The sequence below is a fragment of the Oncorhynchus keta genome, chromosome 8, assembly GCF_023373465.1.
Source record: "Oncorhynchus keta strain PuntledgeMale-10-30-2019 chromosome 8, Oket_V2, whole genome shotgun sequence".
In the NCBI taxonomy this organism is placed as follows: Eukaryota; Metazoa; Chordata; class Actinopteri; order Salmoniformes; family Salmonidae; genus Oncorhynchus; species Oncorhynchus keta.
The window spans coordinates 27102303-27129515 of record NC_068428.1 but is presented as its reverse complement, the minus strand read 5'-3'; the positions used below and the strand labels follow the sequence as shown (position 1 = coordinate 27129515).

At 41.8% G+C, this 27213-nt stretch overlaps 1 protein-coding gene across 9 annotated transcripts in view; it reads right to left on the bottom strand.

Annotated features, from left to right (window-relative positions):
* Window positions 1–27213, bottom strand: part of LOC118386621 (otoferlin-like) — a 154229-nt gene that overhangs the window by 121364 nt on the left and 5652 nt on the right. For all 9 annotated transcript variants that reach the window (XM_052523929.1, XM_052523928.1, XM_052523934.1 and 6 more), the window contains exon 2: window positions 14028–14086. In XM_052523929.1, the coding sequence (XP_052379889.1) occupies window positions 14028–14086 (59 nt within the window). The remainder of the gene's footprint in view (window positions 1–14027; window positions 14087–27213) is intronic.

The window sequence follows — 27213 nt, the reverse complement described above, 5'->3', positions numbered from 1 at the left end:
CTTCTCTCTCTCCCTTCTCTCTCTCCCCCTTCTCTCTCTCCCTTCTCTCTCCTCCCCCTTCTCTTTCCCCTTCTCTCTCCTCCTCTCTCTCCCTTCTCTCTCTCCCTTCTCTCTCCCTTCTGTCTTCCCTTCTCTCCCTCCCTTCTCTTTCCCCTTCTCTCTCTCCCTTCTCTCCCTCCCTTCTTTCTCTCCCTTCTTTCTCCCCCTTCTCTCTCTCCCTTCTCTCTCCCTCTCCCTTCTCTCCCTCCCTTCTCTCTCTCCCTTCTCTCCCTCCCTTCTTTCTCCCCCTTCTCTCTCTCCCTTCTCTCTCCCCTTCTCTCTCTCCCTTCTCTCCCTCCCTTCTTTCTCCCCCTTCTCTCTCCCTTCTGTATTCCCTTCTCTCCCTCCCTTCTTTCTCTCCCTTCTTTCTCCCCCTTCTCTCTCTCCCTTCTCTCTCACTTATCTCCCTCCCTTCTCTCTCTCCCTTCTCTCCCTCCCTTCTTTCTCCCCCTTCTCTCTCCCCCTTCTCTCTCCCCTTCTCTCTCTCCCTTCTCTACCTCCCTTCTTTCTCCCCCTTCTCTCTCTCCCTTCTGTATTCCCTTCTCTCCCTCCCTTCTCTCTCCCCTTCTCTCTCTCCCTTCTCACTCTCCCTTCTGTCTTCCCTTCTCTCCCTCTCTGTTCTTACATAGTCTTTTACAGAGAGGCAGCCTTCCTTAAATGGAGGTATGATGTGCTCGTTAAAAATGACAGATATGCTCTGACCGCATTAAGAAGGGCTAAGAGCTCAATTAAAGACAAGACATTGACTCCCATGGTCCTTCACTGTAAAACCACGGCGACTAGCTTGGTGAGCAGGGTCATCCCGCAGTCCTCCTAGCCATATCCGATGATTCCTCCTGACTGTTGCCATGGACACAGAGGATGAACACATCTAGGATGAGATAAAATACAGTGCATTCAAAAAGTCAGACTCCTTGACTTTTTTGTTTTTGTTACGTTGCAGCCTTATTCTAAAATGGATTCAATTGTTTTTTTCCCCTCATCAATCTACACACAATATCCCTTAATGACAAAGCAACAAATTATTTTTAGACATTTTTGCTAATTTATTACAAATAAAACACAGAAATATCACATTTATATAAGTATTCATACTCTTTACCCAGTACTTGTTGAAGCAACTTTGGCAGCGATTACAGCCTCGAGTCTTCTTGGGTTTGACACTACAAGCTTGGCACACCTGTATTTGGCGAGTTTCTTCCATTCTTCTCTACAGATCCTCTCAGGTTGGATGGGAAGCGTGGCTGCACAGTTATTTTCAGGTCTCACCAGAGTTGTTAGATCGGGTTCAAGTCCAGGCTCTGGCTGGGCCACTCAAGGACATTCAGAGACTTCACCCGAAGCCACTCCTGCGTTATCTTGACTGTGTGCTTAGGGTCGTTGTCCAGTTGGAAGGTGAACCTTTGCCCCAGTCTGAGGTCCTGAGTGCTCTGGAGCAGGTTTTCATCAAGGATCTCTCTGTTCTTTGCTCCGTTCTTCCTGCCCCCCATCCTGACTAGTGTCCCAGTCCCTGCCGCTAAAAAAAACATCCCCACAGCATGCTGCTGCCATCACCATGTTTCTCATAGTCTGAGAGTCTTTAGATGCCTTTTGGCAAACTCCAAGCAAGCTGTCATGTGCCTTCTTTTCTGAATACTTATGTAAATATGGTATTTCTGTTATTTGCTTCTTTATAAATGTGCACAAATTTCTAAAAACCTGTTTTCACTTTTTCATTATGGGGTACTGTGTGTAGATTGTTATTTAATACATTTTTCCCACAAAATGTGGAACAAGTCAAGGGGTCTGAATACTTTCCGAATGCGCTGTATGTAGCTACAGCATGGATGCATTCTCTGTTTCACTCACAGAGGAGAGCATCTCTGAAGTTTCCCTGGCTACCCAGACTCCTTGCTTAGCTTTTCTCTGCAATGAGTCTGACCCTTCACCGAATGCAAACACAATCGGGGCTATCTGATTGGTCCAGAATCCAATGGGTTGGGCCAGAGCCAGAACACACGTGGGTAAAGCGGCGGTTTGAAAATTCGTCATTTGCTTTGATACACTGATTGGTTAGAGACGATCCAATCGCAGAACACATTGTTTTTGAACAACCTCCTTTGTGCCCCTCGTGTAAGTATGCAGCGAACGACAGAGCAGCAGAATCATTTTGTGCTCATAATAATGTCCTTTTGTAATTTCAATATAAAATCCCACGTAAAATAAATGATTTCATCATTGTATAATGTGTTGAATCAAAACAGATCATGATCTATCCATCATCCCTTTGATGACACCTCACTCCAGTTGGAGGAAAGCTATATGTCATTTTCATGGGAAGTGATGTAATATTTAGTAGTCTATTTCCTGGACAGGGTAGGGGAAGGGTGAGGTGATCTACTCGGGGTTTACCATCTTGTATATAGCAGTATTCCACTAAGAAAGTAGGCCTACAGCCCGAGCTCAACTCCGAGACAGTTCTATTACTTAAGATCGTTTCGACCTCACATCAACACAGAAATTATGACATAGTCTTACATAATTCACTAGAGTTCCTTCAATAATTTGTTTTACCTATGAAGGGAGAGGCCAGGCCTGGCTCTACAGAATAATGTGCTGTACAGAGACTGTGGTTTATGCTATGCTCACTGATAGTGAACAGACTTAAAAAATATATATTCTCTTTACTTATTTCAGACAGTACAGCCTTTGTGTGTGTGTGTGTGAGTGTGTGTGTGTGTGTGTGTGTGTGTGTGTGTGTGTGTGTGTGTGTGTGTGTGTGTGTGTGTGTGTGTGTGTGTGTGTGTGTGTGTGTGTGTGTGTGTGCGTGTGTCTGCGTGCGTGTGTCTGCGTGCGTGTGTCTGCGTGTGTCCGTGTGCATGTCCATGTGTGCGTGTGAGTGTCTGTGTGTGTGTGCGTGTCTGCGTGTGTGTGCGTGTCTGTGTGTGTATGTGTGTGTGTGTGTGCGTGTCTGTGTGTGTGTGCGGTCTGTGTGTGTATGAGTGTCTGTGTCTGTGTGTCTGTGTGTGTGTGTGTGTCTGTGTGTGTATGTGTGTCTGTGTATGTGCGTGTCTGTGTGTGTGTGCGGTCTGTGTGTGTGTGAGTGTTGAGTGACATACTTCAACTCATTAGAGGGTAATGTTTTTTTTCTGCACCAAATGATTCCTGATTAAAATAACATGACCATACAAAGAAAAAATATTGTTGACATGAAACCTCTTCAGTATTAATGAGATTAACACAACATACGATCAATGATGATCATTGTGGTCTTTACGGCAAAGCAACGTCCGTTAATGACACCTCTATGAACACATTTCTATTTATCTGATTATCAATGAGCATAATTCAGCTATTCTTCCCACGCCAGTACAATTAAGCCCATCCACCATCACACAAGGTTTTACACTTTGAATCAAGTTTAAAAGAAGTGCAGTATAATACAGTAACTGTATTGAAACAGTCCCTTTTTCTCTGGCTGCTGCAAGGGCACTTTATACAGCTAATCTAAAGTGATTTAATTGTCAATTCAGGAATAGACTACCGTCTTGATTAAACTCCAACTGTTTTTATTGTGTAAGGCACTGAGGCCATCTGGTGTGGAGTTAACTGCAGAGGGGAAATGGGTCAAGTTGTCCAAGCAGGTTTCACAGAATTGCCCATGGTCTATAAACCAGATACTGCAGCACTACGCAATCAAACTGCAAAAGTGTATTATCTTTACACCAAAACACCTTTGACTGATGTCCAATTTGACATGTCAGCATGACCTGAGACTGCTCCACTGTACTGTCCCAAAAGCTTCTGGAGAGTCCGAATTGCGAGCAAAGAAAAGCTGTTTTGAGAGAACTATTTTAAAAGCTTGAGACTTGAGACACAGAAACTCAAGGCTGATAAATCATAGTCAAGACTGAACTGTCTAGCCCTGAAACTAGCCTGTCCATCCATTCCAATAGCCTTTCAATCACAGCCCAGGACCACTTTACCATGTTCTAATCAACCTATGGGGACCATCTTTTTCAATATCGCCAGATATCGATCTATCAACCTCACCACCATACCCTATCAAAGTCTGTCAATTTAACCTGCCAATCTGTACACAGACATCTATTCAGAATCCATACACAGAGCACAGGGACATTCCACTTACAGTACACCCATGGCTATACCAATTATAGGGCTCTCGCCATTGAAGACCAATACAAGAAATCTAACTGAGATCTATAGCTGAGACACTTATACTGTATTACATTACCTCAACTGGGAGCAGTAGAATACAATATCCTGACATGTACCAAGGTCCTGAAAGTTCTCTGTTTCATTGAAACAGTTTTAGACATGATGAGACAATTATCTTGTAGCTATTTATGGTCATGATCTGTTCTTCTCACTCTGGTGGAAAGAGAACGTTTTGTGAAGGGGGGGGGGGCTGTTGTTGCAGTCTTAATGGCGGTGCCTTGTCAGTGCTGCGTAGTGTTCTCTGTGTGAGATGAGCATTATTATGCAGATGCATGCAGCAGAAACGAGGAGAAACGAGGACGAAACATTCCCCTCGGAAATGAGTGTGTGTGTGTGTGTGTGTGTGTTAAAACTTTAAGAACAAGACAGCAATGAATAAACCACAGAAGTGAGATATGCAATGTGGGATTTCATGGTTACAAATACCCATGAAACCTTTGCCTTCAGTAACACAGTGTGGAAAGAAATAACTGTCTAGGGTAAGGGAATATCTAGGAATAAATACTTTCTACCTTTATTCAGTATGCTGGGAGATTGGATACTACTTCTGTAGGGCAACACTTCAACCCTAAAGAACAGTGTGCAACCAGACAGGATTTAAAAAAAGTGAAAACCCTTTAGTCTTTATGTCGTCTACAGATGCCTGTAATCCACACCTCACATTCTCAAAGCCCAACGACAAACCAGAGTACTTCCTGGAGCTCCACATGATCAGTTAGCTGTTTCGGTTAGTCTGACAGGGATATGGTTCTCTCCATGAACTGGATGTCATGGTGCTGGGTTAACGAGAACACTCGCTATATTTAACCCCATCATAACAAACAGTCGCATGAGGGCCCTCGTTTCCTGCAACTCAACCATAGGCCGGGGTAATCAGGGAAGTGATGCGGGCAATCAGGGAATTGATGCGGGCACTTTCAGGAAGTGACTTCACAGTGGCCAGCTACAAGCTTTCAGTGAGTGGTAACCTACATAATGGCGGACAGGCACAATACATTATGCCTCTCCTTAATGTCAATATGTCTTGTCCATTGCTGTTCTGGTTAGTGTTTATTGGCTTATTTCACTGTAGAGCCTCTAGTCCTGCTCACTATACCTTATCCAACTTATTAGTTCCACCACCCACACATGCAATGACATCTCCTGGTTTCAATGATGTTTCTAGAGACAATATCTCTCTCTTCATCACTCAATACCTAGGTTTACCTCCACTGTATTCACATCCTACCATACCTTTGTCTGTACATTATACCTTAATGCTATTTTATCGCCCCCAGAAACCTCCTTTTACTCTCTGTTCCAGACGTTCTAGACGACCAATTCTTATTGCTTTTAGCCACACCCTTATTCCTCTCCTCCTATGTTCCTCTGGCGATGTAGAGGTGAATCCAGGCCCTGCAGTGCCTAGCTCCACTCCTATTCCCCAGGCGCTCTCTTTTGATGACTTCTGTAACCGTAATAGCCTTGGTTTCATGCATGTTAACATTAGAAGCCTCCTCCCTAAGTTTGTTCTATTCACTGCTTTAGCACACTCTGCCAACCCGGATGTTCTAGCTGTGTCTGAATCCTGGCTTAGGAAGACCACCAAAAATTCTGAAATTTTAATTCCAAACTACAAAATTTTCAGACAAAATAGAACTGCCAAAGGGGGCGGTGTTGCAATCTACTGCAAAGATAGCCTGCAGAGTTCTGTCCTACTATCCCGGTCTGTACCCGAACAATTTGAACTTCTACTTTTAAAAATCCACCTCTCTAAAAACAAGTCTCTCACCGTTGCCGCCTGCTATAGACCACCCTCTGCCCCCAGCTGTGCTCTGGACACCATATGTGAACTGATTGCCCCCCATCTATCTTCAGAGCTCGTGCTGCGAGGCGACCTAAACTGGAACATGCTTAACACCCCAGCCATCCTACAATCTAAACTTGATGCCCTCAATCTCACACAAATGATCAATGAACCTACCAGGTACCCCCCCAAAGCCTTAAACACGGGCACCCTCATAGATATCATCCTAACCAACTTCCCCTCTAAATACACCTATGCTGTCTTCAACCAAGATCTCAGCGATCACTGCCTCATTGCCTGCATCCGTAATGGGTCAGCGGTCAAACGACCTCCACTCATCACTGTAAAACGCTCCCTGAAACACTTCAGCGATCAGGCCTTTCTAATCGACCTGGCTGGGGTATCCTTGAAGGATATTGATCTCATCCCGTCAGTAGGGGATGCCTGGATATTTTTTTTAAATGCCTTCCTAACCATCTTAAATAAACATGCCCCATTCAAGAAATTTAGAACCAGGAACAGATATAGCCCTTGGTTCTCCCCAGACCTGACTGCCCTTAACCAACACAAAAACATCCTATGGCGTTCTGCATTAGCATCGAACAGCCCCCGTGATATGCAGCTGTTCAGGGAAGCTAGAAACCGTTATACACAGGCAGTTAGAAAAGCCAAGGCTAGCTTTTTCAAGCAGAAATTTGCTTCCTGCAACACTAACTCAAAAAAGTTCTGGGACACTGTAAAGTCCATGGAGAATAAGAACACCTCCTCCCAGCTGCCCACTGCACTGAAGATAGGAAACACTGTCACCACTGACGGCTGGCCATGCTTTCCACCTGGCTACTCCTACCCCGGTCAACAGCACTGCACCCCCAACAGCAACTCGCCCAAGCCTTCCCCATTTCTCCTTCTCCCAAATCCATTCAGCTGATGTTCTGAAAGAGCTGAAAAATTTGGACCCCTACAAATCAGCCGGGCGAGACAATCGGGACCTTTTCTTTCTAAAATTATCTGCCGACATTGTTGCCACCCCTATTACTAGCCTGTTCAACCTCTCTTTCGTGTTGTCTGAGATTCCCAAAGATTGGAAAGCAGCTGCGGTCATCCCCCTCTTCAAAGGGGGGGACACTCTTGACCCAAACTGCTACAGACCTATATCTATCCTACCATGCCTTTCTACGGTCTTCGAAAGCCAAGTCAACAAACAGATTACCGACCATTTCGAATCTCACCATACCTTCTCTGCTATGCAATCTGGTTTCAGAGCTGGTCATGGGTGCACCTCAGCCACGCTCAAGGTCCTAGACGATATCTTAACCGCCATCGATAAGAAACATTACTGTGCAGCCGTATTCATTGATCTGGCCAAGGCTTTCGACTCTGTCAATCACCACATCCTCATTGGCAGACTCGACAGCCTTGGTTTCTCAAATGATTGCCTCGCCTGGTTCACCAACTACCTTTCTGATAGAGTTCAGTGTGTCAAATCGGAGGGTCTGCTATCCAGACCTCTGGCAGTCTCTATGGGGGTGCCACAGGATTCAATTCTTGGACCGACTCTCTTCTCTGTATACATCAATGAGGTCGCTCTTGCTGCTGGTGAGTCTCTGATCCACCTCTACGCAGACGACACCATTCTGTATACTTCCGGCCCTTCTTTGGACACTGTGTTCACAACCTTCCAGGCAAGCTTCAATGCCATACAACTCTCCTTCCGTGGCCTCCAATTGCTCTTAAATACAAGTAAAACTAAATGCATGCTCTTCAACCGATCGCTACCTGCACCTACCCGCCTGTCCAACATCACTACTCTGGACGGCTCTGACTTAGAATACGTGGACAACTACAAATACTTAGGTGTCTGGTTAGACTGTAAACTCTCCTTCCAGACCCACATCAAACATCTCCAATCCAAAGTTAAATCTAGAATTGGCTTCCTATTTCGCAAAACAAAGCATCCTTCACTCATGCTGCCAAACATACCTTTGTAAAACTGACCATCCAACCAATCCTCGACTTTGGCGATGTCATTTACAAAATAGCATCCAATACCCTACTCAACAAATTGGATGCAGTCTATCACAGTGCAATCCGTTTTGTCACCAAAGCCCCATATACTACCCACCATTGCGACCTGTATGCTCTTGTTGGCTGGCCCTCGCTTCATACTCGTCGCCAAACCCACTGGCTCCATGTCATCTACAAGACCCTGCTAGGTAAAGTCCCCCCTTATCTCAGCTCGCTGGTCACCAGAGCATCTCCCATCTCTCTAGTCTCCCCCAAAACCAATTCTTTCTTTGGCCGCCTCTCCTTCCAGTTCTCTGCTGCCAATGACTGGAACGAACTACAAAAATCTCTGAAACTGGAAACACTTATCTCCCTCACTAGCTTTAAGCACCAACTGTCAGAGCATCTTATAGATTACTGCACCTGTACATAGCCCACCTATAATTTAGCCTAAACAACTACCTCTTTCCCAACTGTATTTCATTTATTTATTTATTTTGCTCCTTTGCACCCCATTATTTTTATTTCTACTTTGCACATTCTTCCATTGCAAAACTACCATTCCAGTGTTTTACTTGCTATATTTTATTTACTTTGCCACCATGGCCTTTTTTGCCTTTACCTCCCTTCTCACCTCATTTGCTCACATTGTATATATACTTGTTTATACTGTATTATTGACTGTATGTTTGTTTTACTCCATGTGTAACTCTGTGTCATTGTATCTGTCGAACTACTTTGCTTTATCTTGGCCAGGTCGCAATTGTAAATGAGAACTTGTTCTCAACTTGCCTAGCTGGTTAAATAAAGGTGAAATAAATAAATAAAAATTATGAAATAGCTCTATGGCTTTCAGTATGCAAGCGACTGAAAAAGTTATGAAAAAGTTAAGACATTAATGACATGTTGCTTTGGGTGCCTCATGAAAACACCTATCTGCATACCCTATGTATGATCCCAATCAAGAAGGCTACACAGCATGAATAGGTTATGCTGCAGAATGTTTAGAAAACAATACTTTTAAAAAACCTTCCCAACACTCAGAATGCTGTTAACTTGTGTCCCAAATACACATCAGTATTCTAGCAGGAGGAGATGGCTTCATGGAGGTAGTGTAGTTCTCAGGCTAATACACTAAAGAACGGGGAGAGGCTCCAATGTACTGCAGCTACAAGCTAACCCTCCCATGTTGAATCATGAATACAGATTCAGCATCCAGTCTATCAAAGCCATGTTCCAGGCCATGCATAAAGAAACAAACCTCCTATCTTTATGCTAATGAGGCAGTGTTCTACGAGAGAGGCTGGCCTGGGATATTCAGTGAGTTTTATTATGAAGATGAGGAGGGTTATTGGGATGTAGGAAATTCAACTGCTATCACATTCAATGCTTTTTGGGTTAACTTTTGATATAAATCATGCACATTCACACTGTTGAAGCTGTCCTCCAGACACTAGACTGCCCGGGGTCAGACTGGACAATCCATTGATGATGAGTTGATATAATAACCTCTTCATCGTTTCTTGGTTTGGATGCACAAAGCCCGGGCGGGGAACATTGGATAACCCGCTGTCTGATCACATCAGTTGTCCTACTATAACTGTACCAACTCACCAATGTAAATGAGGCAATAATAATACCATAGGAGAATGAGTGGTGTGTGTGCGTATGCGTGTGAGTGTGCGTATGCGTGTGCGTGTGCGTGTGTGTGTGGTCTTTGTGCAGGCATGGGTACATTAAGTCTCATCTTGCCGTTGTTCCTGATTAGACCCAAAACAATAGCGCTAGTTATCAGCAAAGGAAAAAGCACTCAGTGTCTGAGCCGAGCCTTCAAAGGAAAGTGTTTCTGCTCCTAAACAACAAACAGAAAAACTCAAGCCCTCCCCTGTATGAGAGAGAAACTCTTAATGTATGCCCCATGGCATAACCTATATTTTGTCTGGTTCTCTCTCTCTCTCTCTCTCTCTCTCTCTCTCTCTCTCTCTCTCTCTCACACACTTTCGGTTAAAGTACAAAAGGGAAAATAAATAAGCATAAATATGGGTTTTATTTACAATGGTGTTTGTTCTTCACTGGATGACCTTCTCCTGTGACAACAGGTTACAAATCTTGCTGCTGTGATGGCACACTGGAATTTCACCCAGTAGATATGGGAGTTTATCAAAATTTGATTTGTTTTTCGAATTCTTTGTGGATCTGTGTGATCTGGGGGAAATATGTGTCTCTAATATGGTCATACATTTGGCAGGAGGTTAGGAAGTGCAGCTCAGTTTCACATAGCCTGTCTTCTCTTGAGAGCCAGGTCTGCCTACAGTGGTCTTTCTCAATAGCAAGGCTATGCTCACTGAGTTTGGACATAGTCTAAGCTTTCCTTAAGTTTGTGTCAGTCACAGTGGTCAGGTATTCTGCCATTGTGTACTCTCTGTTTAGGGCCAAATAGCATTCTAGTTTGCTCTGTTTTTTGTTCATTCCTTCCAATGTGTCAAGTAATTCTCTTTTTGTTTTCTCATGATTTGGTTGGGTCTAATTGTGTTGCTGTCCTGGAGCTCTGTGGGGTCTGTTTGCTTAGGGGACTCTTCTCCAGGTTAATCTCTCTGTATGTGATGGCTTTGTTATGGAAGGTTTGGGAATCGTTTCCTTTTAGGTGGTTGTAAAATTTAACGGCTCTTTTCTGGATTTTTATCATTAGCGGGTATCGACCTAATTCTGCTCTGCATGCATTATTTGGTGTTCTACATTGTACACAGAGGATATTTTTGCAGAATTCTGCATGCAGAATCTCAATTTGGTGATTGTCCCATTTTGTGAATTCTTGGTTGGTGAGCGGCCCCCAGACCTCACAACCATAAAGGGAAATGGGTTCTATAACTGATTCAAGTATTTTTAGCCAGATCCTAATTGGTATGTCCAATTTGATGTTCCTTTTGATGGCATAGAATGCCCTTCTTGCCTTGTCTCCCAGATCGTTCACAGCTTTGTAGAAGTTACTTGTGGCGCTGATGTTTAGGCCAAGGTATTTATAGTTTTTTTGTGTGCTCTAGGACAACAGTGTCTAGATGGAATTTGTATTTGTGGTCCTGGCGACTGGACCTTTTTGGAACACTATTATTTTGGTCTTATTGAGATTTACTGTCAGGGCCCAGGTCTGGCTGAATCTGTGCAGAAGATCTAGTTGCTGCTGTAGGCCCTCCTTGGTTGGAGACAGAAGCACCAGATCATCAGCAAACAGTAGACATTTGACTTCAGATTCTAGTAGGGTGAGGCCGGGTGCTGCAGACTGTTCTAGTGCTCTTGCCAATTCGTTGATATATATGATGAAGAGGGTGGGGCTTATGCTGCATCCCTGTCTCAACCCACAGCCATGTGGGAAGAAATGTGTGTGCTTTTTGACTATTTTAACCGCAAACTTGTTGTTTGTGTACATACATTTTATAATGTTGTGTGTTTTCCCCCCAACACCACTTTCCATCAATTTGTATAGCAGACCCTCATGCCAAATTGAGTCGAAGGCTTTTTAGAAATCAACAAAGCATGAGAAGACTGCCTTTGTTTTGATTTGTTTGTTTGTCAATTAAGGTGTGCAGGGTGAACACGTGGTCTGTCGTACGATAATTTGGTAAAAAGCCAATTTGACATTTGCTCAGTACATTGTTTTCACTGACGAAATGTACAAGTCTGCTGTTAATGATAATGCAGAGGATTTTCCCATGGTTGCTGTTGACGCATATCTCTCTCTCTCTGTATCTCCCTCCATATTTAATTTTCTCTCTATTTTCTTCTTCTCTGTCTTTGCTCTCTCTTTTAATATTCCACTGTCTACCCCTCCCTCCCTCCCTCCCTCCCTCCCTCCCTCCCTCCCTCCCTCCCTCCCTCCCTCCCTCCCTCCCTCCCTCCCTCCCTCCCTCCCTCCCTCCCTCCCTCCCTCCCTCCCTCCCTCCCAGAGTGAGTCTTCAGGTTTAAAAACATTTCAGAACTGATTTCCCAACCTGACAAGAGGAATCGCACTGGGAAAACTTTCCAGAATCCAACAGCTACAGAGCCAAACGGAGCCAGTCAATCATCAGCCTCCACCAAAGCTCCTGGACCCTGAGGCATTACAGGTCTCTCTAGACATCCTCGTTGCCTCACTCATGTTCTTGAGTCTGGTTTTCAAGACTATTACAGATCTACAATGTATCAGAATCATATTCAGAGTAGAGCAGGGTTCTTATGCCTGCTAATGTCATTTGTTTATTTTTAGATGGCCAATGTAAAGGTAAATCACAAAGTAATCATATTCATGGTGTCTCTCAGGTACAAACAAACTTACTCTCGCTCTTCCTCTCTCTCTCTCTCTCTGCCTAGTTAAGTCTCTACACCCCAGTAGCCTGCAGTATGTCTGGCCTGGTCACACTGTACAGCATGGCTGCCATCCTCTAGCTCTCACTGACATCTCAACCCCACAAATACCACCACCAAATACTAGTTGCAAGTGGCCCATTAGAGTGGACTAGATACGAAATGGCCCATTTACAATGGACGTCAAATGAGATTCCTTCTTGTCTTAAGAACAGAGGGATGTAAAAAAAATAACACAAAAGACTTGATAAGATTAAAATAGTGCAGGATTTCCTGTTAGCAGAGCCTGGTCAAATCCCTGATGTGATAACCAACACTGGAGCCTGTTAATAAGGAGTATGGATGAACACACTATCTGCATACCCTCAACGCGATCAAAACAGAGGAGATGATTGTGGACTACAGGAAAAGGAGGACCATTGACTCTGTACCGGTACCCCCTGTATATAGCCCCGCTATTGTTATTTACTGCTGCTCTTTAATTATTTGTTATTCTTATCTCTTACTTTTTTAGGGATTTTCTTCAAACTGAATTGTTGTTTAAAGGCTTGTAAGTAAGCATTTCACTGTATGGTCTACACCTGTTGTATTCGGCACATGTGACAAATAACGTTTGATTTGACTTAACCATGTCCATATCAAGCAAAGTAATATCCAACACAAATCATGCTATTTGTGTCATGGTGGGGAAACTCTCACCTCAGGACACAGGGATGTAAAGCCTATAGACACAGGGATCTAAAGCCTATAGACAAAGGGATGTAAAGCCTATAGACACAGGGATGTAAAGCCTATAGACACAGGGATGTAAAGCCTATAGACACAGGGATGTAAAGCCTATAGACACAGGGATCTAAAGCCTATAGACACAGGGATGTAAAGCCTATAGACACAGGGATGTAAAGCCTATAGACACAGGGATGTAAAACCTATATACACAGGGATGTAAAGCCTATAGACACAGGGATGTAAAGCCTATAGACACAGGGATGTAAAGCCTATAGACACAGGGATGTAAAGCCTATAGACACAGGGATGTAAAGCCTATAGACACAGGGATGTAAAGCCTATAGACACAGGGATGTAAAGCCTATAGACACAGGGATGTAAAGCCTATAGACACAGGGATGTAAAGCCTACAGACACAGGGATGTAAAGCCTATAGACAGGGATGTAAAGCCTATAGACACAGGGATGTAAAGCCTATAGACACAGGGATGTAAAAGCCTATAGACACAGGGATGTAAAGCCTATAGACACAGGGATGTAAAGCCTATAGACACAGGGATGTAAAGCCTATAGACAGGGATGTAAAGCCTATAGACACAGGGATGTAAAGCCTATAGACACAGGGATGTAAAGCCTATCAAATCCCCGGCAAGATCCAATCCCCGAGCTGAAAAGGTAAAAACTCTATTGTCCTGCCCCTGGACAAGGCAGTTAACCCACTGTTCCTAGGCTGTCATTGAAAATAAGAATTTGTTCCTAACTGACTTGCCTAGTGTTCTTTGTAGCCTTCTGCATCCATCTCCCCCGTATGTACTAACTCTGCTAAATTAAATTGTCTAAACTAAATTAACATATAAACACAAAAGAAAAAGGGCTTGATGGTTATTTTGAATCTAATAGAAGAGTTACAAACCTCATCAAATCTGGCCTCATCCTCACAGTTCTCCAGAACACGTGTGTAGAACGACAGACCTGAGGGGTGAAAGGACAGAGGTCAGGGGTTAGACAGGCTCAATGGGTTTTAAATATTCAAATGATAAAAATACAAAAAGTTATCCAATGAAGTGTAGGGTCACAAAGGATCAATGAGTCTTGAAGAACACGTTGGAAAGCAAATATCCATCCATCTGACATTTCAGGACATATCTATCCTCTTATTTGGTGCCAAACTCGGTCTGCAAATGTTTGCTAATGTTCATTTATCATGCTAGCGTTCTCAAGCAAATTCCTACTACTAGACATTTTCCATAGTTATTACAAAAAAAAATCTATCTGGATAAATCCTTTGTAACATTGTTTATTTAGACGTTTTAAGTTCTATTGCATCATCAACATGTAGTCCACTGCTCTAAACAACCCAACATGTTGAGATATTCACGCAACCCAGCTGAAAATGCTGGGTTAAAAACAACCCAATTTGGGTTATTTGGTAACCCAGCATGTGTTCTGTCCAATATTTACCCAGCGCTGGGTTACCAAATAACCCAAATTGGGTTATTTTTAACCCAGCATTTTCAGCTGGGTTGTGTGAATATCCCAACATGTTCTGTTGTTTGGATTATCCAAATATGGGTTCATTTAACCATCAGTTGGGTTGGCCCGGCGAGCAGCTTGTTATTTTCTAACCATCAGTTGGGTTGGCCCGGCGAGCAGCTTGTTATTTTCTAACCATCAGTTGGGTTGGCCCGGCGAGCAGCTTGTTATTTTCTAACCATCAGTTGGGTTGGCCCGGCGAGCAGCTTGTTATTTTCTAACCATCAGTTGGGTTGGCCCGGCGAGCAGCTTGTTATTTTCTAACCATCAGTTGGGTTGGCCCGGCGAGCAGCTTGTTATTTTCTAACCATCAGTTGGGTTGGCCCGGCGAGCAGCTTGTTATTTTCTAACCATCAGTTGGGTTGGCCCGGCGAGCAGCTTGTTATTTTCTAACCATCAGTTGGGTTGGCCCGGCGAGCAGCTTGTTATTTTCTAACCATCAGTTGAGCAGCTTGTTATTTTCTAACCATCAGTTGGGTTGGCCCGGCGAGCAGCTTGTTATTTTCTAACCATCAGTTGGGTTGGCCCGGCGAGCAGCTTGTTATTTTCTAACCATCAGTTGGGTTGGGCGAGCAGCTTGTTATTTTCTAACCATCATCAGTTGTTATTTTCTAACCATCAGTTGGGTTGGCCCGGCGAGCAGCTTGTTATTTTCTAACCATCAGTTGGGTTGGTTATTTTCTAACCATCAGTTGGGTTGGGCGAGCAGCTTGTTATTTTCTAACCATCAGTTGCTTGGTTGGCCCGGCGAGCAGCTTGTTATTTTCTAACCATCAGTTGGGTTGGGCGAGCAGCTTGTTATTTTCTAACCATCAGTTGGGTTGGCCCGGCGAGCAGCTTGTTATTTTCTAACCATCAGTTGGGTTGGCCCGGCGAGCAGCTTGTTATTTTCTAACCATCAGTTGGGTTGGCCCGGCGAGCAGCTTGTTATTTTCTAACCATCAGTTGGGTTGGCCCGGCGAGCAGCTTGTTATTTTCTAACCATCAGTTGGGTTGGCCCGGCGAGCAGCTTGTTATTTTCTAACCATCAGTTGGGTTGGCCCGGCGAGCAGCTTGTTATTTTCTAACCATCAGTTGGGTTGGCCCGGCGAGCAGCTTGTTATTTTCTAACCATCAGTTGGGTTGGCCCGGCGAGCAGCTTGTTATTTTCTAACCATCAGTTGGGTTGGCCCGGCGAGCAGCTTGTTATTTTCTAACCATCAGTTGGGTTGGCCCGGCGAGCAGCTTGTTATTTTCTAACCATCAGTTGGGTTGGCCCGGCGAGCAGCTTGTTATTTTCTAACCATCAGTTGGGTTGGCCCGGTTATTTTCGAGCAGCTTGTTATTTTCTAACCATCAGTTGGGTTGGCACGGCGAGCAGCTTGTTATTTTCTAACCATCAGTTGGGTTGGGCGAGCAGCTTGTTATTTTCTAACCATCAGTTGGGTTGGCCCGGCGAGCAGCTTGTTATTTTCTAACCATCAGTTGGGTTGGCCCGGCGAGCAGCTTGTTATTTTCTAACCATCAGTTGGGTTGGCCCGGCGAGCAGCTTGTTATTTTCTAACCATCAGTTGGGTTGGCCCGGCGAGCAGCTTGTTATTTTCTAACCATCAGTTGGGTTGGCGAGCAGCTTGTTATTTTCTAACCATCAGTTGGGTTGGCGAGCAGCTTGTTATTTTCTAACCATCAGTTGGGTTGGCCCGGCAGCTTGAGCAGCTTGTTATTTTCTAACCATCAGTTGGGTTGGCCCGGCGAGCAGCTTGTTATTTTCTAACCATCAGTTGGGTCGGCGAGCAGCTTGTTATTTTCTAACCATCCGGCGAGCAGCTTGTTATTTTCTAACCATCAGTTGGGTTGGCACGGCGAGCAGCTTGTTATTTTCTAACCATCAGTTGGGTTGGCACGGCGAGCAGCTTGTTATTTTCTAACCATCAGTTGGGTTGGCCCGGCGAGCAGCTTGTTATTTTTGTATGTAATCCATAGGTTTTTTTCAGGATACGTGGCCTAAATTAAACATTCCTATTAATAAATCTAAGTTTGTACACTGCAAATTAAAATGTGCCTTGAATAAGTTTGCACATTACATATTCCAATATAAAATTCATAACATTATTACTTACATATCCCAAAATTGGGATAGGCATAGGCTCTTGAGGAACTGAGACACTTGTGTAAGCCTCATTAAACAGTAGCTTGCTCATAATATTCATGTTGGGGGTGGGTTAAAGTAGTTGTGACTGATCCCAATACGTTCTCACTAAAGCACACTTACCAGAAGTCCACTGGCACGCTCTGATAATAAAATAAGTAAGCTCACAGTGGTAAGGCTCCAAGTTCCTGACACCTATTGCCATTTGCGGTGGACACATTTATTGCAGTATTGTGTTGGGAAGAACATTGCAATCATTACCTTGAAAATGAAGATTAGAGGTTCAATTCAACAGAACCTGCATTGCAGAACTTACGCTGTAGCTCTTTTTCTCACAGATTGTCACAGATTGTTCTTAGCTAGTGTATAAAAACCTACAACTACTACCAAGGCAACCTCTCTCACAGGGATCTGGCCTCCCGAGTGGTGTAGCAATCTAAAGCACGGCATCGCAGACCCTGGTTCGATCCCAGGCTGTGTCACAACCATCCGGGACCGGTAGTCCCATAGGGTAGTGCACAATTGGCCCAGTGTCTTCTGGTGTAGTGGAGGGTTTGGCCGGGGGGCTTTACTTGGCTCATTGCACTCTAGCGACTCCTCAGTTGAACGGTGAAACCTCCGACACATTGGTGCAGCTGGCTTCCGGGTTAAGCGGGCAGGTGTTAAGAAGCAGGGTTTGGCAGGTAACGTTTCAGAGGACCCATGACTCGACCTTCACCTCTACCGAGCCCGTTGGGGAGTTGCAGCGATGAGACAAGATCGAAAAAGGAGGTAAAAAATATATATCTGCCCTGTGTGGGATTAGAAATCCACCACTATGCTTGAAAATTTGGAGTACAGCACTCAGTAATGTGTTGTATTGGATTTGCCCCAAACATACAAAAAGTGAACTGCTTTGCTGCATTTTTTTGCAGTTTTACTTTAGTGCCTCGTTGCAAACAGGATGCATGATTTGTAATATTTTTATTATGTACAGGCTTCCCTTCTTTTCACTCCGTCATTTAGGTTAGTATTGTGGAGTAACTACAATGTTGTTGATCCATCCTCAGTTTTCTCCTGTCACAGCCATTAAACTCTGTTACTGTTTTAAAGTCAGCATTGGCCTCATGGTGAAATCCCTGATCGGTTTCCTTCCTCTTTGGCAAATGAGTTAGGAAGGACGCCTGTATCTTTGTAATGACTGGGTGTATCGGTATGGATTGACCATCCAAAGTGTAATTAATAACTTCATCATGCTCAAAGGGATATTTAATTTCTGCTTCTTTTTTTTACCCATCTACCAATAGGTGCACTTCTTTGCGAGGCGTTGGAAAAACTCCCTGGTCTTTGTGGTTGAACTGAAATTCACTGCTCGACTGAGGGACCTTACAGATAATTGTATATGTGGGGTACAGAGATGAAGTAGTCATTCAAACATCATGTTAAACACTATTATTGCACAGTTATTATGTGACTTGTTAAGCACATTTTTACTCCTGAACTTATTTAGGCTTGACATTTAAAAAAAGGGTTTAATACTTATTGACTCAAGACACTTTTGCTTTTCTTTTTAAAAATGAATTTGTAAACATTTTGAAAAACAAAATTCCACTTTGATTTTAATGACCAAAAAAATCTAAATCAGTCTGTAATACAACAAAATTTCAAGAGGTGTGAATACATTCTGAAGGCACTGTAGCTACCTATATAAACGTATAATCTACATTGCCAACATGCTTTTTTCTTCGTAAAAGTACAAATATGTGTATGAAACTATGTGTATGATAGATGTGTATGAACCTTCTCCAGATGCCTCTACATCACGATTTTAATGGTAGTTGAACCGCTAGGGGCAAAAAGAACTAGATTTACTACTGTCAGCGTTCAATCTAACAATACAACAGAACTACATTTATTCTATTGGCTGGCCAAAAATAATTATCTGAAAGCCTTGCCCCTACTAAGCCATTCGTCCAGTCTTCTGAGCTAACCCGCTGAGTCATATCTCATTAACCCAGCATCAATAACCCAGCACCCAGCATCAATAACCCAGCAGTTTTTAAAGAAAACAACCAAACTAAGTGACCCAATGCCTGCAACCCAGCAGTTAGGTCAACTATAAACCCAGCATATATTTATAGTGTAACCAACCCAGGTCGTTTGTGGACTGATTTGGGGTTGAGCTTTAAACCTGTTGAGGTTGCTCATTTTAGGAGAGCTTTGACTGGCCTGATATGTCAGCTGTGCGAGGAATTATTGAGCTTTGTCAAAGTTTTAAGCGCTCTTCCTTAAAAGCCAGTAGTTTCAGTGAATTGGCAATTGCTTTTAATTTGTTTGTTATTATTGTCAGTCAAGTGTTCGTCAACATCAGTATTCATGGTTCAGCTCACCTTCTGTACCTGTAAATTAATACCACAATTGTGCATATGAATTCCGTCTGACTCCTGATGCTTTGCACCGCATGACATAACCATATAATAGTTGCCATGACATAACCATATACTAGTTGCCATGACATAACCATATAATAGTTGCCATGACATAACCATATAATAGTTTCCATGACATAACCATATAATGCAAATGAGTTTCCATGACAAACCATATACTACCATGACATAACCATATACTAGTTGAATGACATAACCATATACTAGTTGCCATGACATAACCATATACTAGTTGCCATGACATAACCATATAAGTTAGTAACCATAATGACATAACCATATACTAGTTGCCATGACATAACCATATACTAGTTGCCATGACATAACCATATACTAGTGACAAACCCATGACATAACCATATACTAGTTGCCATGACATAACCATATACTAGTTGCCATGACAAAACATATATAGTTGCCATGACATAACCATATACTAGTTGCCATGACATAACCATATACTAGTTGCCATGACATAACCATATAATAGTTGCCATGACATAACCATATACTAGTTGCCATGACATAACCATATACTAGTTGCCATGACATAACCATATACTAGTTGCCATGACATAACCATATAATAGTTGCCATGACAAACCATATACTAGTTGCCATGACATAACCATATACTAGTTGCCATGACATAACCATATACTAGTTTCCATGACATAACCATATACTAGTTGCCATGACATAACCATATAATAGTTGCCATGACATAACCATATACTAGTTGCCATGACATAACCATATACTAGTTGCCATGACATAACCATGAATTTGTAATACATTGCCATATGACATAACCATATACTAGTTGCCATGACATAACCATATACTAGTTGCCATGACATAACCATATACTAGTTGCCATGACAAAACCATATAATAGTTTCCATGACATAACCATATACTAGTTGCCATGACATAACCATATACTAGTTGCCATGACATAACCATATACTAGTTGCCATGACATAACCATATACTAGTTGCCATGACATAACCATATACTAGTTGCCATGACATAACCATATAATAGTTGCCATGACATAACCATATACTAGTTTCCATGACATAACCATATACTAGTTGCCATGACATAACCATATACTAGTTGCCATGACATAACCATATAATAGTTTCCATGACATAACCATATACTAGTTGCCATGACATAACCATATACTAGTTGCCATGACATAACCATATACTAGTTGCCATGACATAACCATATAATAGTTGCCATGACATAACCATATACTAGTTGCAATGACATAACCATATACTAGTTGCCATGACATAACCATATAATAGTATCTGAAAGCCTTGCCATGACATAACCATATACTAGTTGCCATGACATAACCATATATAGTTGCCATGACATAACCATATACTAGTTGCCATGACATAACCATATACTAGTTGCCATGACATAACCATATAATAGTTGCCATGACATAACCATATACTAGTTGCCATGACATGACATAACCATATACTAGTTGCCATGACATAACCATATACTAGTTGCCATGACATAACCATATACTAGTTGCCATGACATAACCATATACTAGTTGCCATGACATAACCATATACTAGTTGCCATGACATAACCATATACTAGTTGCCATGACATAACCATATACTAGTTGCCATGACATAACCATATAACTAGTTGCCATGACATAACCATATACTAGTTGCCATGACATAACCATATACTAGTTGCCATGACATAACCATATACTAGTTGCCATGACATAACCATATACTAGTTTCCATGACATAACCATATACTAGTTGCCATGACATAACCATATACTAGTTGCCATGACATAACCATATACTAGTTGCCATGACATAACCATATACTAGTTGCCATGACATAACCATATACTAGTTTCCATGACATAACCATATACTAGTTGCCATGACATAACCATATACTAGTTGCCATGACATAACCATATACTAGTTGCCATGACATAACCATATACTAGTTGCCATGACATAACCATATACTAGTTGCCATGACATAACCATATACTAGTTGCCATGACATAACCATATACTTGCCATGACATAACCATATACTAGTTGCCATGACAAACCATATGCCATGACATAACCATTGTATATGACAAAACCATATACTAGTTGCCATGACATAACCATATACTAGTTGCCATGACATAACCATATACTAGTTGCCATGACATATACTAGTTGCCATGACATAACCATATACTAGTTGCCATGACATAACCATATACTAGTTGCCATGACATAACCATATACTAGTTGCCATGACATAACCATATACTAGTTGCCATGACATAACCATATACTAGTTGCCATGACATAACCATATACTAGTTGCCATGACATAACCATATACTAGTTGCCATGACATAACCATATACTAGTTGCCATGACATAACCATATACTAGTTGCCATGACATAACCATATACTAGTTGCCATGACATAACCATATAACCATAGTTAGTTGCCATGACATAACCATATACTAGTTGCCATGACATAACCATATACTAGTTGCCATGACCATACTACCATGACATACCTAGTTGCCATGACATAACCATATACTAGTTGCCATGACATAACCATATACTAGTTGCCATGACATAACCATATACTAGTTTGCCATGACATAACCATATACTAGTTGCCATGACATAACCATATACTAGTTGCCATGACATAACCATATACTAGTTGCCATGACATAACCATATACTAGTTGCCATGACATAACCATATACTAGTTGCCATGACAAAACCATATACTAGTTGCCATGACATAACCATATACTAGTTGCCATGACATAACCCATATACTAGTTGCCATGCATATACATGCCATGACATAACCATATACTAGTTGCCATGACATAACCATATAATAGTTGCCATGACATAACCATATACTAGTTGCCATGACAAAACCATATAATAGTTTCCATGACATAACCATATACTAGTTGCCATGACATAACCATATACTAGTTGCCATGACATAACCATATACTAGTTGCCATGACATAACCATATACTAGTTGCCATGACATAACCATATAATAGTTTCCATGACAAAACCATATACTAGTTGCCATGACATAACCATATACTAGTTGCCATGACATAACCATATACTAGTTGCCATGACATAACCATATACTAGTTGCCATGACATAACCATATACTAGTTTCCATGACATAACCATATACTAGTTGCCATGACATAACCATATACTAGTTTCCATGACATAACCATATACTAGTTGCCATGACATAACCATATACTAGTTGCCATGACAAAACCATATACTAGTTGCCATGACATAACCATATACTAGTTGCCATGACATAACCATATACTAGTTGCCATGACATAACCATATACTAGTTTCCATGACATAACCATATACTAGTTGCCATGACATAACCATATACTAGTTGCCATGACATAACCATATACTAGTTGCCATGACAAAACCATTTACTAGTTGCCATGACAAAACCATATACTAGCTGCGATGACATAACCATATACTAGTTGCCATGACATAACCATATACTAGTTGCCATGACATAACCATATACTAGTTGCCATGACATAACCATATACTAGTTGCCATGACATAACCATATACTAGTTGCCATGACATAACCATATACTAGTTGCCATGACATAACCATATACTAGTTGCCATGACATAACCATATACTAGTTGCCATGACATAACCATATACTAGTTGCCATGACAGAACCATATACTAGTTGCCATGACAAAACCATTTATACAAACCATATACTTGCCATGACATAACCATATACTAGTTTCCATGACAAAACCATATACTAGTTGCCATGACAAAACCATATACTAGTTGCTATGACATAACCATATACTAGTTGCCATGACATAACCATATACTAGTTGCCATGACATAACCATATACTAGTTGCCATGACATAACCATATACTAGTTGCCATGACATAACCATATACTAGTTTGCCATGACATAACCATATACTAGTTTCCATGACATAACCATATACTAGTTGCCATGACATAACCATATACTAGTTTCCATGACATAACCATAACCATAAACTAGTTGCCATGACATAACCATATACTAGTTGCCATGACAAAACCATATACTAGTTGCCATGACATAACCATATACTAGTTGCCATGACATAACCATATACTAGTTGCCATGACATAACCATATACTAGTTGCCATGACATAACCATATACTAGTTGCCATGACATAACCATATACTAGTTGCCATGACATAACCATATACTAGTTGCCATGACATAACCATATACTAGTTGCCATGACATAACCATATACTAGTTGCCATGACATAACCATATACTAGTTGCCATGACAAAACCATATACTAGTTGCCATGACATAACCATATACTAGTTGCCATGACATAACCATATACTAGTTGCCATGACATAACCATATACTAGTTGCCATGACATAACCATATACTAGTTGCCATGACATAACCATATACTAGTTGACATAACCATATACTAGTTGATGACATAACCATATACTAGTTGCCATGACATAACCATATACTAGTTGCCATGACCATAACCATAACCATACTAGTTGCCATGACATAACCATATACTAGTTGCCATGACAAAACCATATACTAGTTGCCATGACATAACCATATAACATGACATAACCATATACTAGTTGCCATGACATAACCATATACTAGTTGCCATGACATAATAACCATATACTAGTTGCCATGACATAACCATATACTAGTTGCCATGACATAACCATATACTAGTTTCCATGACATAACCATATACTAGTTGCCATGACATAACCATATACTAGTTGCCATGACATAACCATATACTAGTTGCCATGACAAAACCATTTACTAGTTGCCATGACAAAACCATATACTAGCTGCCATGACATAACCATATACTAGTTGCCATGACATAACCATATACTAGTTGCCATGACATAACCATATACTAGTTGCCATGACATAACCATATACTAGTTGCCATGACATAACCATATACTAGTTGCCATGACATAACCATATACTAGTTTCCATGACATAACCATATACTAGTTGCCATGACATAACCATATACTAGTTGCCATGACATAACCATTTACTAGTTGCCAGTTGACAAAACATAACCATATACTAGTTGCCATGACATAACCATATACTAGTTGCCATGACATAACCATATACTAGTTGCCATGACATAACCATATACTAGTTGCCATGACATAACCATAACCATATACTAGTTGCCATGACATAACCATATACTAGTTGCCATGACATAACCATATACTAGTTGCCATGACATAACCATATACTAGTTGCCATGACATAACCATATACTAGTTGCCATGACATAACCATATAATAGTTTCCATGACAAAACCATATACTAGTTGCCATGACATAACCATATACTAGTTGCCATGACATAACCATATACTAGTTGCCATGACATAACCATATACTAGTTGCCATGACATAACCATATACTAGTTGCCATGACATAACCATATACTAGTTGCCATGACATAACCATATACTAGTTGCCATGACATAACCATATACTAGTTGCCATGACATAACCATATACTAGTTGCCATGACAGAATAACCATATACTAGTTGCCATGACATAACCATATACTAGTTGCCATGACATAACCATATACTAGTTGCCATGACATAACCATAAACTAGTTGCCATGACATAACCATATACTAGTTTCCATGACATAACCATATACTAGTTGCCATGACATAACCATATACTAGTTGCCATGACATAACCATAAACTAGTTGCCATGACATAACCATATACTAGTTGCCATGACATAACCATAGTTATGACATAACCATATACTAGTTTCCATGACATAACCATATACTAGTTGCCATGACATAACCATATACTAGTTGCCATGACATAACCATAACCATATACTAGTTGCCATGACATAACCATATACTAGTTGCCATGACATAACCATATACTAGTTGCCATGACATAACCATATACTAGTTGCCATGACATAACCATATACTAGTTGCCATGACATAACCATATACTAGTTGCCATGACATAACCATATACTAGTTGCCATGACATAACCATATACTAGTTGCCATGACATAACCATATACTAGTTGCCATGACATAACCATATACTAGTTGCCATGACATAACCATATACTAGTTGCCATGACATAACCATATACTAGTTTCCATGACATAACCATAAACTAGTTGCCATGACATAACCATATACTAGTTGCCATGACATAACCATATACTAGTTGCCATGACATAACCATATAATAGTTGCCAGAGACCCACTCAGCCTATGGCACAACTCTCCTTCCCCGGCAATAGATAACATTAAAACTCCAGCCATCTATTTACATGTGTCACACTAAGTGGAAAGGGCAAGACAGAGTAATGGTGCTGTAATAACCGAATGACAAGCATAAATCCACACCAGGCTTGATACGAGGAGCCGGAGGAGAGGATAGAAAGACAGCCAGACAAATAAACAACTAAATGATGACTCATAATGACACCAAATGTAACAGAAAGAAGACAGAGAGAGAGTGACAGAGAAAAGAGGGAGGGAGAGATTGAAAGAGAGAGTGAGAGAGAGATTGAAAGAGAGACAGAGAGACAGACCAATCAACCTGCACATGTCCTCTACTGTATACATATTGTTATTGTTGAATGTTTGGTGATTTCGACACTTGGTTATTGTTGTTACTGTTGTCCCATTGACAATTTTGATTCTCATTTTTATTTTTATATTTTAAATATCCAAAATAAGCTTACATTTACATTTACATTTAAGTCATTTAGCAGACGCTCTTATCCAGAGCGACTTACAAATTGGTGCATTCACCTTATGACATCCAGTGGAACAGCCACGTTACAATAGTGCATCTAAATCTTTTAAGGGGGGTGAGAAGGATTACTTATCCTATCCTAGGTATTCCTTAAAGAGGTGGGGTTTCAGGTGTCTCCGGAAGGTGGTGATTGACTCCGCTGTCCTGGCGTCGTGAGGGAGTTTGTTCCACCATTGGGGGGCCAGAGCAGCGAACAGTTTTGACTGGGCTGAGCGGGAACTGTACTTCCTCAGTGGTAGGGAGGCGAGCAGGCCAGAGGTGGATGAACGCAGTGCCCTTGTTTGGGTGTAGGGCCTGATCAGAGCCTGGAGGTACTGAGGTGCCGTTCCCCTCACAGCTCCGTAGGCAAGCACCATGGTCTTGTAGCGGATGCGAGCTTCAACTGGAAGCCAGTGGAGAGAGCGGAGGAGCGGGGTGACGTGAGGGAACTTGGGAAGGTTGAACACCAGACGGGCTGCGGCGTTCTGGATGAGTTGTAGGGGTTTAATGGCACAGGCAGGGAGCTTTGGCAATATGTGCATTGTTACGTCATGCCAATAAAGCAAATTGAATTGAATTGAATTGAGAGAGAGAGATTGAAAGAGAGAGTGAGATTGAAAGAGAGAGAGATTGAAAGACGGAGAGAGAGCGAGAGAGAGATTGAAAGAGAGAGAGAGAGAGTGACAGAGGGAGAGATTGATAGAGCGAGAGAGAGAGGAAGAGATTGAAAGAGCAAGAGGGAGAGAGAGAGAGATTGAAAGAGAGAGAGGGAGAGAGAGAGAGAGAGAGGAGAGATTGAAGAGAAAGATTGAAAAAAGAGAAAGATTGAGAGAGAGAGAGAGAGAGAGAGAGAGAGAGAGAGAGATTGAAAGAGAGAGAGATTGAAAGAGAGAGAGATTGAAAGAGAGAGAGTAGGAGAGAGAGAGAGAGCGCAAGAGAGAGAGATTGAAAGAGAGAGAGAGAGTAGGAGAGAGAGCGAGTGAGAGCGAGAGAGCGAGTGAGAGCGAGAGA